The following is a 17,690-nucleotide window of genomic DNA, read 5'->3' as shown; positions in this document are numbered from 1 at the left end:
AAATCGATCGATCCTTGTTTTTAACTACTTGTTAAACTTTGCTTCGATTCGCTTGTAACAGGTTTTCAAAAAGTATTGGCGAACTTCTTAAAAATAATTTTTAGTCGAAGATATATATGTATGCTATTTTCAATCTGCTTACTCTTTTCTACAACACTATATATCTATACCTCCGATTATCTTAGTTTATTGAATGTAAAGTTTTGAAATTTAGTTCATTCAGTTTATAAAGTTCAAAAAGGAAAGTGCATTTTTAACTTACTTGTCACCTGTTTCGTTCTATCGAAACGTAAGAGGATAGCAACATCAAAAAATATATAATACAACAATTCACAATATATAGATAATTTTCTGTTTCGAAAAAAAACCTTCCTCTCAATATGTCTTGATCAAATTTCATTATATCTTCCATAAATTCACATAACTGAATTTCAAACATATTCCACCCGTACGTATAATTTTCAAAATTACATCCGTTGTTATAATAGATAGATCCCTCGATCAATTTCAAATTATCCATTTCTCTTCTTAGAAACTATATTATCTTTGTACAAGCAAACGAAATAATGGCGAACCAAGATCGAGTTCCCCTACCGAGCCACTCTCCCGACGTTTATTAGTTTTACATTTTTCGCGCGACCGATCGAGCGTTGATAATTTTCAACTCGGTAACACGTTGCGCGGCTACGTGAAACTCGATCGAAACCGTATCCGTATTCGAATAATTCCGAATTCCTCCCCCCTGAAAAGAAAAAGAAAAAGAAAAAGAAAAAGAAGAACATTTAGCGCGCGTTCGCCAATCGGAGAACTCGAGAGGAAACCTTAATCAAATTTCTCGCGCGTTTACGCCTTTAAAAGCCTCTCCGTTTCTCTCTCTCTCTCTATTCCTTTCCCAATCCAACGTACACGCGGCAATTTCTGCGCTCTATTTACTTGGCGGGAACCCGTGCGCGACTATCTATTCGAAAGCAGATTTTTCAGAGTCCATCGGCCACGGGGAATCCCGGGGAGGTGGGGGGTAAAATACGATCGGCCGGCTGATTTACACCGTTTTTCACCGCACACGTGACGTCAGTTGGGCAACGATCGATGTTATCACTCCCGGTGATATCTCAGGGAAACCGACGGACCGTCGTCGTCCCTCATCGATCTGTTTTTCTACCATGCGCTAAACGCGATATAAATACCTTCTATTTATACGCACAAACGATTGAGAAAAAAAAGAGAGAGAGAGAAAAGAAATGAATTTTAAACGAGCGGGTGTAAGAAGGAGAGGGAGAGGGAGAGGCATTTTATAATACATTAAAGTAAAGTTTGCGTTGGATTAAATTTGTGAATATATGCGAATATTGTGTCGCGAGTGAACATTATTCGTGATATCGTGATATAACCTGACGTTAATTTGTCTAAAAATAGAAGGGAATAATAATGGAATAAAAATCGAAGTTACGTGCGAACAAGTGAACGATTGTTTGATTGTGACATCGATACTAATTTATTAATCGATTACATTGAAGGAAATACAGCGACATCGTTGAAATTCGTTTATTTCTATTAACGTGCTTTCATATCTTTTTTTTTAAACTCGTCAAGATTTTCCACGATCAGAGGATGGAAAAAAATCATCGCTAAAAAATAAATTAAATAGGTGAGAATTTATAGCCGCGATATTAAAGAATAAATTCGAAACCTCGTAAACTCGTAAGCTCAAAATTACATTCTCCATCTTTTTAAATTTATCTAAAAACCAGTTTCATCTTTCCAAAATATTTGAGACGCCGAATACCTTTTACTCCCTATAAATAAAAATTACCTACACGTAGCAAAAACAATTTAATTTATTCGTGCCAGGGGGGCAACAACGTGCAAGAAAATGATAAAAAACTTCTTCGTCTGTGTTTCGAAACGAGCACGTTGCAAACTAAAAGAGGCGGCACGAGAGACAAGGTATACATTCCAGGGGATAATAAGTAAAAAATTGTTCGAAATTCGATTAACTCGACGTTTCAGTTACAAGGGAGTAACGGCGGTGGAATAAATTCAACCCCGATGTCCGTACGGGGTTTATAGGTTATGGGAGGGTCGTGACACGCACTCGACGGGGGCATGGGGGTTTTCATACGCAAAAGCTTACCTACCCGGCAAGGGGAAACGGTGGATCGAGCGCACGAGAGAGAGAGAGAGAGAGAGGAGGAAGAGAGGGAGGGGTGAAATCTGGGTCGCCCTGCACCGCGTGTGCCTCGAAAACTCGGTCAAGTTTTCTGCACCTGCAGGTCGAACGCCGGGACATTCGCCACGGTCTTCATCATCCTACCTTTTCTATTTGCGATAACGTCTCCTCCCCCCTTCTCCCTCCCTTCCCCGCGTTGTTGTCTTCTTCTTTCCGCGTCCAGCCTGCCACGCAAGCTGGAAATCGTTCCAGAAACCGTCTGGGAAACTAATGGCTACAAACGATGATGGATCACGACTCTCCTCTTTGTTTCGTTCATTGGATGGTGATTTTTTTTTCTTTTTTCTTAAATGGAACGTTTCAATTGGCAGCCATGATTCACCACGTTACGTTATTTATTCGTATAGGCAATTCGTAGATTCTCGCGTCTGCGTAGGTAATGCAGGATTTAATTGAGTTAAGAGAATCTCGATCGGTAACGAGTAAGAAGTTTTTGGATATAAAATATACTCTCGTTATGATATAAAATATACTTGTCCTCGTTTGGAAGCCTGTTGTTGTTATATATGTATATATATAGGCGTATCACTCTCTTTGATTGGTGTTTTATGATTTCTCGAGATATATTGAGATATGTAAAGTTCGACAGATTTTTTTTTCTATTCTATTCTCTGAAATTAATGTATGATATCATATACGTAATTAAAAAATCGTACAATCGATTATTCTATATCTTTAAAGAAAAATTTTGTCAATTATTAATTTGTTTGCAGATTATATTCAAAGATCGATAATATTTATCTCTATTTCTTTAACGAAGTAAAATTCTGTTTATAAGAGGTTAAGTTAAAAGAGTCGAGTTAAAAACAATAATTTCAATTTCTCGGGAAAATACGTAAATGACGAAACTTTAGTTTTCTTGAATATTTCCAGTTGTTTGATAAAAATAAACGACATACACGATCTTAAGTGACATCCTCTTAAATGATATCGAGTCTCGTTTCTTCTTCTCTTCTACATAACACCCAGTACCATCGAGCAACTTTTTACCACGATTGTCCTCAATTTTCAACAACAGACCTCTGCATCCACGTATATTAATTTGCAATTCAAGCTTTTTGCTGAACGTATGGGTGGCGGGTTAAAACGCGATTACCCTCGAGCATCTCGAACCATTATTATATTATTATTACTAGATCGTTCGCTAAATTCTCCAGATTCTTCGCTCTCACGATATTTTTCTAAAAGAATTTCACCGTAAATTTTTACTTATAATATAATTCCATTCGTTTAATTCTTATCAGAAACAAAATAATTATCGATTCGATTATATAGTGATATTTGAAATGATGTATTTCTAAACTATATTTCACTAAATAATTAACAAAATGATCCGAATTGAAATTTTCTCGTATACAACATCAACGTTTATATAATATTCCAAATTACGATTATTATATTAAAATTAATGTCAAATGTAAATTCAATTATCATTAATATTATCGATCAATTATCGAGTAGATTTGATCACAAAACACCTTCTGAAATAAGATGGGCTCTGAACCTTCACTTCGACTTATTGTTAACGCGCAATTTATCATGGAACGACGATTAAAAAACAGGATATTCAACAGGACGTTCACAGGTCGCGGTATATCACGCAAATATAATTTCACGATCGAGAAATGAGAATCGCGTGCAAACATTTACGCGAATGCGCAGTTCCGGTCAGAATTAAGTGGCAAATTAATTGATTCGTCTTGGAGCACGGTGGTCCAATGTTTACGCGAGTATCGATTGCTAATGGCTGTTTGCCCAGGTTTCAAACCTGCTGGCCTGCCTGGCCAACCTCTAACACCATAACCTATATCGAATTGTGCCAAGCTCCGCCATTTTGCCCGCCATTTGTTCCCAATGAATGTTTTCGAAAACGGATAAAAATTTCTCCATTCGTAGACAACTATCAGAAAACAATGTTTGCAATATCACGTAGGATAGATCTGAATAGGAATATTTTTTACTTTAAAGCACGATAATATGGAAAATATTTGCACTTGTATATATATTTATTATAGTGAAATATATTATAATTAATTAGATAGAAATATATTATTTAAAAATACTTTTATTGGAAAGTAATATCGAAAATTCAAGAAAAGAATCAAGGAAAATATTTCAAACATCATCAATTTCATTATTCTATGAAATCGATAATATCTAATACAACTTAAGTTAAATTAGAATAATAAGTAAAAAACAGTGAAATATTTATATTACAATTATGATATAATACTTAATTTATTCTTTTCTCTGTGAATTCTTCGTACATTTTAATTCACCTATTTTTCATTTCATAACAGGATAAGAATCGTCTCCACCGTGCTTTTCAACTAATAATTTTCATTAACAAAACATTAAGTAACTGTAAGTCACTTAAACTGTTGTTTAAGGAAGCAAGATTAGAAATTAGAAAAGAAAAGTGTACATTTGCAACGTAAGAAAAAAATTACTTCATCGCTCCTCTTATTTACAAACTTCAATTTGACCTACTAGCAATACATATGAACCATAAAATGAAAAATAGATTAAATTACGTCACAAGAATCGAGTATAACACGATCGAAATTTAAACTCACGTTTCGAAATCTCACGGAAATAAGTAATTAACGCGAAATTAGCAGGATCGATAAGGCACAGAAGAGCCGCCCGGAATCGAGATAAAGTTAAACGAACGGCACGATTCCTCAATTACGGCCGTATCCCAATATGAAACTTTCGATCGGATCACGCGTACTCGGAACAATGAAACGGCGAACCATCCCCTCGTGGTAAACGCAGTTAACCGTTTCTGGTTAATTCGTACAATTGACGTACACGTGGCATCGTCTTAAGCCAGTTAACGAAAACAACAAGTTTAAATAATTCTAATATTTCTTACTTACTCTCATTTACACTTCAATTTCAACAACTTGTTTAAAAAGTTTTCAACTTCGACTTTCTCGAAAACGAAAGAATTTTATTCTACAAAGAATCATCATCCTGAAATATCCCTATTTCCAGATCGTTGTATATACACGCACACAGTGTATATCGCGTGATGTTTCTCTCTGTCAAAAATTATTACCCCAATTATCTTAATTACCGCGGTCCCCGCGTTTTTTCGTGCACGAACCCGTGGTTGAACGAGGCTGACGCTCGGTGAGAAAGAGAGAGAGAGAGAGATTCCTTTTCCCTGTCTGTGTACGCTGTGTATTCACGGAGTATTTTCACGAAAGTGGGATGAAAAGGGACAAAGGCAAAGAGAGGCGGAGGGACAGAGAGAGGGCGAAAGAAATCGATCTCAAGTACGCGTGCACTTTGACAACGTGACTACCACGGGATGCATGCGACGCACCATTACTTCCGTTTATATCGTTTCTGCATTTCGCTTTTTCTTTCTTTCTCTGTTTTTTCTTTTTTTTTTTTTTTTGCAGCGTTAACGCGTTTGGACGATGCATTATGCGCGAAATCGTCGCTTGTGAAAAGTGAAGCATTCTACCTTATTTAGTTAAAACGTGTCAAAGGGAAATTACAAATTTTGGGATCTGATTTTAAACGCTTGCCAAAGCGTATAGATCTTTTTAATTATGCACGAAATTTATTATTATATGTACATTATTATATCGGTAATGCAATTTATTAAAAATTCGATACTCTTTTGCATAATAAACTATTATATATTCGAAAAGCTGCTTTTTAGTTGTTTCGTTTATTCGGAAAATTTGCTCCTATCTAAATTATACATTTATATTTTTCAATGATCGATATTCTACTTTTAATTTAAAAATTTTCCATTTGTTCCAAAGAAACAAACGATGGTCAAATATGTATATTGGATATTAATATTCAGGATATTGGAACAAATGTATTCGTCATTTTCGTTTGGAAAAGGTGAAAAAAATATAGCTTACTAATCGAATCTCCAATCAGATGGAGTCGAAAATAATGAGACGATATTTTGATCATCGATTACTCATTAGATGAGCTAACTTAGAACGAGAGTTAAAAATTAATTCAAAATAAAGGTATTAGAAGAATTTCGTAGCTCTCGTGCGGCCAGCACGAGTTTAATTGTGCAGTTAAAATTAACTATAAATCTATTTTATACGAGTCATTGGAAATATTTAGAGCATGACAATCTTTATAAAATAAAATCAATCTTTGCAAACTCTCCCTCAGCAAAGTTTCAATATTATTTTTATTCTTTCTAAACTTACTATTATCACCATAATTTCTAAAACTTCATAATACCCTGCCCTAAAAATTAATTCTAACATCCCCCTCAAAAGAGAGGTCGAATATTCGAAAAACGACGAAAATCCAATCAAATCAATTTTCCAATCCCAAATCTTAGCGAAGCGACGAATATTCCTCGAATATCTCGAAAAAAAAATAATAACCCGATCAATTACTCGTCGCCTTCGATACACACACAAAAACTTGAATTACACGTGGCGTGTATTTCGTATACGTATACCCTTTCCTCCCTGGGAAGGGTTCCTTCCGAAAGAAGGGTATTCCCCCCGGAAACTCTCGTTATTCCTCCCCCTCCTCCTCTGTAAACGTTCGAAAAGAAAAGAAAAAAAAACCCACCACGATTGTTTCGCCTCCCCCTGTATAGCCCCCCGAGTTCACGAGCGCTTATACACCTACCACCACGGTTCATCGCCTTCGTCTTCGTTCCCAGTCCCATCCCCCTTCGTCCGGGGACGTTAAATGCTATGAAGCGCGCCACATCGTCGTCGAGGTGTCTTCGGTGTGGCGCTGGTGGACCTTCGTTCGTTGATGGGATCGCGAAACGTTGTCGAGACACGTTGGGGGAACGGGGGGATGGAGGGGCGGGGAGAGGAGGGTGTGGAGAGCCGTTGGAGGGGAGGAGTAGGGGAGAGAGGGAGGGAGGGATGGAAGAGGAGGCACCGTGGGTGGTGGACAGGGGTTGGAGAAAATGTGGGACGTCGAACTCTCCTGGACTGCCTACCCCGGCCTTCCCCACCTCCTCCCCTCCCTCCTCCACCCTCTCTAAAAGAGGGGCGCGCGCGCGCTCTCCATCCACCCTTCGCAAACAGCTCCTCTCGCTCGATTCCATTCTACAGGGAACGACGTGGGGGATACCGATACACGACGATAACCGATACCTTAACCGACGATTTTGTTTTATATAACCTACGATTGCATATCGCTAGGCCAAGTTTTAATTAGAAAAGTTCACCTCGGTCACCGAGACTCTTTTTTTCCTCGAGCGGGGAAAGAAAGTTTCCTGTGCGGAATATGAGCGGCCTCCTCTCTTCCTCTCGAAATTAGAATTTTTGACGAAAATTTGGGGAAACGTCGTTCGAGCGAATTCAAATCGAACGTATTGGAATAATTTGTAAATTTGTAAGGATTTTTAAGACCGTGTCTTTTTAACGATAAGGGAGATGTTCCTTGTAATTAAAAAAATGTATTTCTCTTTTTGGAAGGAGAATAAAAATATTAATCGTAGTAATGGAAATAATATCGTCAGGATAAACATTTGAGTCGTCAAATTTTCTACGTGAACTTGAAACTTTCTCCCGATAATCGAAAATAATCGAAAACGCGTTAATTAAAATTATACGTTTCGTGCCCTTGACGAGGAATAAAATTAACCGTACGATAACGTCGGAAACCGCTAATGAAGACCGAGATCGACGATCAAGCGGAAGAATTTAATTATAAGGCTGACCGTCGTTAGCAAAAAAAAAAAAAAAAACTCGGACCCCGCGTTCCTACTCGAATTGCCGTTTCAGCGATTGTGAAAAAAAAGAAAAAGAAAAAGAAAAAAGAATTTCTCTCCTGAAAGAATAAACTTCTATCATCCGTTTGCTGATATAATTCGATAAAATAAATTTTATTGCATCGTCCCTTTCATTCTCCTAGGAGGAAACCCTCTTTGCTGCGAATAATCAAACATTACTTGCCAACGTGATTATGGGCAAAGTTTCTTGAAAAAAATTTTTTTTTTGCGAGAAAAAGTGGTATAACTAAGGAACTGGAAGGAAGAAAGTAGTATAGTCAGTGAATTATGATCCCCTCGGAGTATAGGGGGAGGAGTACAGGGAGGAAGTAGTATGACTAGTGTATTAAAATTCCCTCTGTGGATGGGGAAGAATCGAATGAAAAGAGTGAAAGAAAGTAGTATAGCCGGTGCACTGAAATTCCCCCTTTGTAGAAAGAATGGAAGAAAGTAGTATAGCCAATGTAGTAAAATTCTTTGGGAAGAATAGAGGGGGAGGAAGGTATAGTTAATGAATTAAAATTCTTTCTGCGAGAAGAGCGAGAAAAAATAGCTAAACGTTTTCCTCTTCGTTGGAGGAACGAGAAGAAAGTAGTATAATTAATGAAGTTCAACACGAAAATATTAGATGAGAAATAGCAGAGAACAAATTTTTCCAAAATTTCTATTCTCCTTCTAAATGACTATCTTCGTTTATTTTTATATATCGATTTTGATATTTCCACGTATCTTATATTCGTTTCGAAAATGAAATTGAAACGAAATTTCCTATTCAATCGAAAACTTTTTGCGAGTAGTTCATCGACTGCGCTTCATTCTCCTTCGTATTCTCTCTCGAGAGGATATTTCTGATAATCTAGAGATGCGTGTACAAATTGCAATGATTTTCCGCCGTGGAAATTATGCTCGGGAAAACTCGGCATTCCCTGGACATCGATGAAAAATTTACTTGGCAGAGCGCGCGACTCTTCGGCGATGCACGTCTCTCTGTCTCTCTCTCGTGCCTAACCTAACCTAAATTGATAAACTCGCTCAACGACGACGAGTATATGTTATTTTCGGATTCGAAATAAGTTTAACCGACTGTCGTGAAAATTTCTGTAATAGATGCATCCCCCGTTGTCCCGGTTCCATCAGCAACGCGACAATTTCTTCAAACACGTTGGATAATATCCAAAGTGTCCAGTGTTCAAATATTTCCAAGAAACAGAAATGATATTTCGAAAAGATACCGTCGATCAAAAAATAATCGCGAGAAAAACCTTGGCCCGAAATTTTCGTCTCCCCGTTTGTAATTTATTCGTATACTTTTTCGAATTTCATTCGTCGGAAGAAATCGAACCTCCCCTCTGATGTTTTAACAATCAGCCAAAATTTGCAATTTTTTTTGTAATTGTTATAACGAAGAAATAGCTCTCTCTCTTCTCGTGATTTTTTCGACTCTCGAAAAATTTTATGAGAGCGATAACACGCTTATACGTAATATTACCCAAAACTACATACATTAATGTCATCAAGAATGAACGATGAAATTGTTAATAGCAAATAAATACCATATAAAAACCATTTACTAGCATAACAGATTTACGATACACGAAATTCAAATGACTTAAAATATGACTACACATAGAGATACATTAATAATGATAAACTGATTTTTCTTCTGTACACACTTCCTATAAAAAAAATTTCCAAAAATTGGAAATATAAGAAAATGGAGGAAAATTTTGAAAATCGACTTCTCGAAATGATAGTTCAATGCAGAAATTACTTTACCCACAACCCATTACTGCACTTGATAAGAAGATAATATCTCCAGAAACCTTTTCCATTCTTTTGATCGTGTTTGGACCACCCTTCGTCCCTTCCTTCAATTCAAAATGCACGGACGTCAGAGAAGTTGTGAACCGAGAGAGAATGATCAGTAGCAGATCGATCAACGGGGACGTGTGTTTTTAGCCGGGTGCTCGATCGGCTGTATCATATCCCAACCTTCCCCTCTCCGATCTTGATTGGCGACTGACCCAATGACGTCACCTGCAAGACCTTTGACAGACCGATCGAATGATTCGATTAAACATTCCTGCCTCTGATTAACCGCGATTTGACGGAGATTGCCCGCCTCGCTTCGCCTCACCCGAGTGACGAAACCCGCGACGATGTTTTGTTTTCTGCCCCTTTCTGTCCTTCTATCTATGGAAATTCAACATCTCCCCTGCACCAAAATTAAATTTGAAATATTTTCGTATATCCAATACGAGCTGGTTCCATTTTAAATATCCCAGACATTTCGATTAATCAACACTCTTCCCGAGACGATCTCAATATTTTCCTTTGCGAAAACGATTTCGTTGAACGGGAATAGGAAAACGTGGAATCCAATATTTGAGGTTAGTTTGTTTATTAGAACGACAGAGCCCTGGTCCAACGACTTATTTACATTTGCAAGATAATTCACGATTAAAGCAATGGATAAGCTTTTGCCACGTGGAACGATCGTCCAAGTTCCTTTTTCCCCTCTCCTCGAATTTCAATCAAAGTGTGAACGCGCAAACAACAAACGGTGGAGATGCATTTTATTTTTTCCAAGGGACAGAGGCCGATAGAGGGACGGCGAGAAACGATTTTACGCAAACCCGTATATGCGCTCGAAGGTTGGAAACTAACCTATAAATAGGTCGGCAGCAATTAATAGGTTAAGTTAACTTTTTGTACTCGCATATATTGAGCTGCGCCCGATAAACGGGGCAGCATATTTTTCGCACAAATTTCTCTCGTCGAGTGTGCAACGAGCGATATTTATAAAATGCTATACGCTGTTCGGTTAGAAATAATTATACCCGGCGATACACGTCACGGTTGCACGTGCTGGCAGAAAGTAGTTGCGAGACGGTTCGTTTTTAGGTGGGATACATTTCCTTTTCTTCTTTTTTCATTTGTAGAAGAACAAACCTTTGTAAAGCGATGTTTAAGTATATACAAAATTGAATTTGAATTTCGTCGATTTTATAAATTCTTTCTTTTACGAACAAATAATTTTGGATGAGATAATTTTGGAATGTTAATAATACGAACTGAGAAACGAAGAATTATTTTTACAGGACTAAATTTATAAATTTTGATTTTTCTCGTACCTTCCTCTTTTCGATTAATTCGAGGTAAGAAGTTCCAACAAGTCTATCTATATGAAACTCTGAAAATAAGCTGAAAAATGTATAAAAAGTATATTTAGCAAACGTTCATTACTTTAAAAAGCTACATTTTCTCTCGACCTATGCTTCGACCTTTAACTTTTCCCTTGTATGCAAGATCGACGACGAAATTGGCCACGTTACGGTTCCTGACTGTTCGTTAGCAAGTGCAACAGATGCACAATCGTCATATCGATGAATGCAATTATTCCTTTTGAAAGATTCTCTTCCAAATCATCGTAACAATGGCACAAGAATCACGGTTTTTAGCCCGAATCTTCGCAAGAAAGCGTAAGAATACGATAAAATAGACATTGAATTCCAATCATTTATCAAAAAAAAGAAAAGTATCGTCCGAAATAACGAAGAATCCACAAACCAAGTAACAAAGAAGCCCCGATATCGGAGAAATCGCGCGTATGTAAACCGAAATTGGGAAGAACGCAATTGACGAAAAAATTGTGGGGGATCCTCTTTACTCGGTGCTTTTCAATCTGGCCGGTGACGAGCAAAGCAAAGGAGGGAAAGTGGAACGCGTCCATTCTATGACCCGCATTCATCGGGGAGCAAGAAAGGCGAGAGGAAAACGGTGCGTTGCACCGAGAGAGCGCACGGACGGGGCTTCGTAAGTCAAGTCATCTGAACCCCGTTAGCCTCGTCATCTATTGGTCTTCTAACGTAAGGGTACGGTATGCATCGAGGCAAAGCCAAATGGATTTACGTCTCCTTATGCCGAGGATAATAGAGACAATAAGGTTTCCACCTCGTCTCTCTCTCTTTCTCTCTATCTCACGCGTTGACACGATACACGTGATGACCGTAACACGTCGTCCTTATAACGCTCTCCTTCTTCACCTTTCCAACCTTTCGCCCATCGCCTCGAATCGTTCCTCCTTTTCTCCAGTTAAACCTCTTTGATTAGGTCGCCTAATTCGACACCTCCACATGTGTGTGTGTGTGTCTCTCACGTAATATCGCAAAACCAATTATCTCGGCGGCGATGCAACGACGACGTCTTGGCAGAAACGTGAATTTTTATTTTTTTTTTTCCTTTTTGCTACAATCGTGCATCTATCGGAGAAGATATCGATCGTTTTGCTTCGTTTTTATTGAAATATTTGGGAAATTGGAGTATTTATGGGATAAGTATTTCCTTTTTTTTTTTCTTTTTGGAAATATTTATTTAATTAACAAAGAATATTGTAGAGGTTTATGATATATAGTAAATATTGACGTCAACCGATATTGGTGGATTTCTGTCGTGTAAGTGGTGTGACGTAAGTCAAATTTTCATCCTTTTTTTCTGTTTGAAAGAAATAACAATTAATTTTATAAATAATATTTTTTGTTTTTTGAACGGATTTCGGGTGCTATGAAAAATATGTGATTTAATTTGTATTTGATTCCATTTGGTTCAACGATTTTTATAAAATGAAAAAAATGCACGATTCGATGTTAATAATTTTTTCTTATTATTACGATTTTAAATCGTTTAATTTTTAATATATTAATCAAAACCGTGAAAAATTATTAACCTATTTTCACTTATTAATTTAGCAGACATTATATTTTCAATTTCCTAAAAATAATTATACGAATTAAACATTTAAAATAATATTCGTCTATTCATGCTTTCTTAATCTTTCTTAATTCTTTTACGAAAAAAATTTTGGAGTTAAAAATAAATTATTCCTTTTTTATTAAAATTCAAAATTATAATTATACAATTTATAGAAAACATCCTTATATATCCTTATATAACTACAAGAAAACTAACATAAAATTATGTTAATAACTTTTTTATTTACTTATCTACCTTTCAATTTTTTCTGGAATATCGTTCGAATATAATTATCGAAGAGCAAGAGAGATCTGATTTTCTTTATCCAGTATATCAACGAGTCAATGATACAATTTTTTGGTTTTGATTTCTAATTCGAATTTATGAAGATGGAATAACGTTCGAGATAGTATCGTTTTATTTCTCGAAATAAAATCCAGACAAGTAGTCGGACACCCGTTACGCTCTCACCGTCTTATGAGAAAATATCATTCCCAGAAGAGGCTTTGCGAACCTCTGCTACCCTCCACCTACAGCAAACCACGATTCTCTCTCAAGTTTACTGACCCCAAGGCATTACAGTTGTTTTCACAACGACATCGAAAATCAACAACAAATTGCGAGAATCTTTCGACATTTGAAAAAGAAATGATAATAATTTTTCTTTCTTCTTAAAAATATCAAAAGACAGTAACGTAAAAGATTATATCTCGTATTTTCCTTTTTTTCTTCTTCATCAATTATGCAGAGAAAGAGATCTGCGAAATCTTAAACATTCTTTAACAAATGTTACGAAAGTAGCAGTTTATAAATAGGAGATAAAATATCCAAAATTTGTTTGAATTTTTTATTACTGACTTTTAATATTTTTATGTAAAACCTTGAGATGAGAGAGCATACGATTATACGTATAATTTGTATCATTTATGTTATACAATTTAAGAGGATACAGAATGTCGATTTTGGAGAAAGAAAATTTTCTACGAAATTTTATTCGTATTTCTCGCTTCCCTATTATTTTGTATTCCTGTCCATTTTCTCGAAAGATCGAAGATCGCTTGAGCAACCCTTCGAGGTCGGTGTCACGCGCGTGATACATTCTATACCAAATTCTACACCATGCTCGTTACTTTCTCTTTTCTCGTCCATATTTCCCCTTGCGTCCACTTTCTTCGAGCACGTAGACAGAGAAATTCGAGAAGGATTCGTGGATAGAAAAACCGATGAAAAGTCGAACAAGATAACGAAAAAGGAATAAACGAAAGGAAGGAAACTCGATGAAAAGATAATAAGTCCGAAATAAAGAATACAAAGCACGGGAAATAAACGGGGGAAAAGAAAAGCCGAGCAAACGGAAAAAGGGAAGAGAAAGACCGAATACGATGATGCAGAGCAAGTTAAAAGTAAACGGAGAAAGGAAGAAACGAAAAAAAAAAAATCGAGAGAAGAAAGATAAATTAGAAGAAAAAGAAGAGGGGCCAATAATTCTAGAATAAGAAAATAAGACCGATAAACCAAAAAAAAGGAAACAAAACCGAAAGACTGTTAAAAGAAAGCGCGGATGGAGAGAGAAGGTGGATGAAACGGACACGTGATAACGCGTCCGAGATAAGAAATATAGAGCAACACGGGCCAAAGGAAGACATATTCGGGGAATAGGGTGGGCAGTGAACAGTGAAAGAAGGAAAGTGGATACGAAGGAGAGTGGAACGTCGAGAAAGACCGTCGAGAGAAAGGAGGAGAGGAGAACACGTGGAGGAGGGCAAGAACGGGATGAGGCGAATCGGAAGAGGAAGAGAGGGAGAGAGAGAGACGGCCACGCAGAGAGCAGCACTAGGAGCGAGAGCGAGGGGGATGGAAGAGCAGGGAAAGAGAAAGAGAGGTGGCACGCGCAATGCGGGTATTGATTCACGGCGGCAGCCGGCAACCAGCCTGAAACACACGACCGAGTCGACTCGACTTCGCGACTCTGAGACTCGATTCACTACAGTGACACACCACAGTGACCATAGAAGGGAAGAGAGAGAGAGAGGGAGGGAGAACGAGAAACTGCTTGACTAGGCTTTGCCAGTGATCGCATACAAACCAATGATCGGACGTTGTAGCGTGTATCTAGTTGTGATTTCACAGGGAATTGGCCCTTTCCTCCAGGTTTGGAGGACAACCTGGTGGATAAAGGGACCACGTAAATTGGAAATCCTTAAAAGATTGCGAAACACGTTGGGCTCCTTCGAATCCAACTCTTGTATCGAATTCTTGCGACGAGGAACGTGCAGATTCGATCGCGACCTATTTAATCCTTGTAAAACGTATTTGGTCTCGATGATTTCGTTGTTGCATGATCGTTGTTATAATTTGTCGTAAAGATACATTTTCTTCGGGGATAAGTTATATTGCAGCCATTTAATACCATCTCGAAAATCCGAGAAATGCGTCTTCAAAGAAATTAAAGTAGTAAACGTTGATTCGCTGGTTACAACGATGTAGAAAATAACATTGAATCGAAAGATCCGGATAAGATTAATCGAGAAAATCGCAAGATCGACGTTTGTGTCGTTTATAATGGGAAAGGTCGAGAACCTTGACGATAATATACTTTCACGATAATATCCTTTTTTTGTCGTGGTGATCAAAATTTCGTGCGAACAACTCGAAAAATTATTCATAAATTATGTAAACGATGGATAACGCTTTCGATTTATCGATATGGAAATAAGTTCGATCATTTGATTCGTTGAATTTCACCGAAGAAACGAGAGTGATAAAAAATCGGGAGTATTTAAAAATTGTAATTAAATTTAGCAAAACGGACAACGACAGTCTAGGCTAAAAATAAAAAGTAATGGCCAAATAATCGAAGACTAATCGATAATATAAAGAGCACCGAAGACCGCGTCGAAAGTACAGACACCTCGTCACGTCAGACCTTAATTCAACCGCAGTAGTGTATACTCCAGTATGGTCAGCCGCAAATTGTATCTGTCGCCATCTCGTATTCCATGAAACGCCCTAATTTTTCGAGCCAATAAATCGATTGCGAGATGTTGGTAATAAATCGCGATGAAAGTACATTTGCCAAGATTGCAATTTTCTTATTGACAGTAGTACAATCGAACTATGATCGGACAACTTTCAAATTCTACTAAATAATCGATAGCTTACCATTAATCGGTAACCCTTATATAAGGGTAACTACTCGACGGTATTCTACATAACCGACGATCAATATTTCAAAGAAACATTCTCCGATAATAACATTGAAAAGGGTACTGTATTATCGACCTCAGCGTTTTCAGTTTTCCCGATAATACCAACAGTCACCCTGTTTTACCCTATTATCTTATTTCGTACAAAAAAGAAAAAGAAAAAAAAACGCAAAAAATTAATAAGTTATCAATGAAGAAAATGAATGAAAACTCACATGATATCGCCGAGTTTAATACGTGTCTGCACAAGGGCGCAGCTCTTGTGATCACTAGTTGTGACCGCTCTGCGCCTTCTTCCAGCGTATCTCTGCATATCCGGTGGTATTGCAGCAACATCGTTCGAATTTCCAGAGGCCCCTGGTCCGGCATATCCTGTGAGGCCCGCACCTCCACGCACCAGCGGGCTGCTGCCACGCCGACGCGTAGACATGTGCCGGCCTCCCACGCCACCCAACATCCTGTAAAAAAAAAAAGTCATCGCTTGTTAGTAAAGAATCAGACGACATTTCCTTTCGGCTGTTAAAAGTTAAAGTTAAAGTTAGTTTACTAAAACACTTTTATAAGAGAAATATATTATAATACTTTAACATTTCGCAATATTAATAAAAGCAGATGACGTAAATACAAGAAAAATTGGATGAAGGGGGGAGAGTGAGAGAGCAAGCTTGGTCGATGCAAAATTAGCACATCTGATGAGGCGTGACAGATCGAACGAATATTAAGAAGATTGTAAGGGGAAAAAAGTAAAAACCGTTTCACCTTAATTGGGTTAGTACGTTGACTAGTCTAATCTCGAGGTATCAAGAACGCGTCCAAGTCACGCGATCCGCCACTCGTATGTTTGTTTAGAGACTTCCACGAATATATCATCGATAGATTTTTTTTTTTTGTTTTTCTTTTATTACAACTTTTTACGCTGCTTCTTCGCGACCCTTCGATCGTGGCGTCAAGCGATACGAAAAGTTTTTCGTACACTTCTAACGTCAATTTCAACTGATATCTCAGTTTATCTCCGCCATATGGAAAAGTTTGATAAACCGTAATTGGTTTTTCACGCCGACGCGAAAGAAACTCGAGATACGAGTTCTTTTGAATATAACCATATTTATATAGAATCATCGACAAGCCATCACGATGGAATACTTCGATACTTGTCTCCACGATGAAATCAATTAAATCAAGAGTGAATTAAACATGTAGTTACAACCAATTCTAAAAATATCATTTTCTTGAACGTCTCTCTTCTAATTCCTTCAAAAGATTCACAGAAATTGATTAACTAAATTATTAATTATAGAGAAATATTAAAAAAAGAAGCTAAATCACGTAACAGAGATTAATCCTCGATCGATAATCACGATAATTATAATTCAAGATACATCTGGCAGCAAAAGTGAAATAAATGAATGATTACTCGTTGAAACTAACTTATCCTCTTCCCATAATTTAACACGGCTTCGTGCCAGTCACTATCGAAAGTGATTAAACTCCGTATATAGTCAGACAGCGGCCTATCAAGCGGTTTAAACTTCTTCATTTCATCCCTAAGCGATTCTCAAACTTGGCGAAATATTCCCTCGAAAAGAGAAACCTTCTCTTCTCTATTCAAATGTAATTATCTTGGAATAAAAATTGTAGAAAACCTTCAACGCTTTTCCCTCCCTCCTCCTTAACCTGTCCTCAGATGTTTTCCTGCGAAAAGAAACCAGGATTTAAAAAACTATAATACTCTGAGAACCCTCCTCTTCTTCCACGCCCTTTAAAAGTA

General features: G+C 37.4%; 1 protein-coding gene across 23 annotated transcripts in view; it reads right to left on the bottom strand.

Annotated features, from left to right (window-relative positions):
* Positions 1-17,690, bottom strand: part of LOC107997070 (voltage-dependent calcium channel type A subunit alpha-1) — a 154,926-nt gene that overhangs the window by 98,637 nt on the left and 38,599 nt on the right. For all 23 annotated transcript variants that reach the window (XR_003697534.2, XM_062073400.1, XM_062073411.1 and 20 more), the window contains exon 2: positions 16,138-16,380. Coding sequence is in view for 22 of the 23 variants with exons in the window: in XM_062073400.1 (XP_061929384.1) it covers positions 16,138-16,379 (242 nt within the window). In the remaining variant the exon portion in view is untranslated. The remainder of the gene's footprint in view (positions 1-16,137; positions 16,381-17,690) is intronic.

The sequence above is a fragment of the Apis cerana genome, linkage group LG3, assembly GCF_029169275.1.
Source record: "Apis cerana isolate GH-2021 linkage group LG3, AcerK_1.0, whole genome shotgun sequence".
NCBI classification, from domain to species: domain Eukaryota; kingdom Metazoa; phylum Arthropoda; class Insecta; order Hymenoptera; family Apidae; genus Apis; species Apis cerana.
Note: the sequence above shows the minus strand (reverse complement) of the source record. Positions and strands in the feature narration are given on the sequence as shown.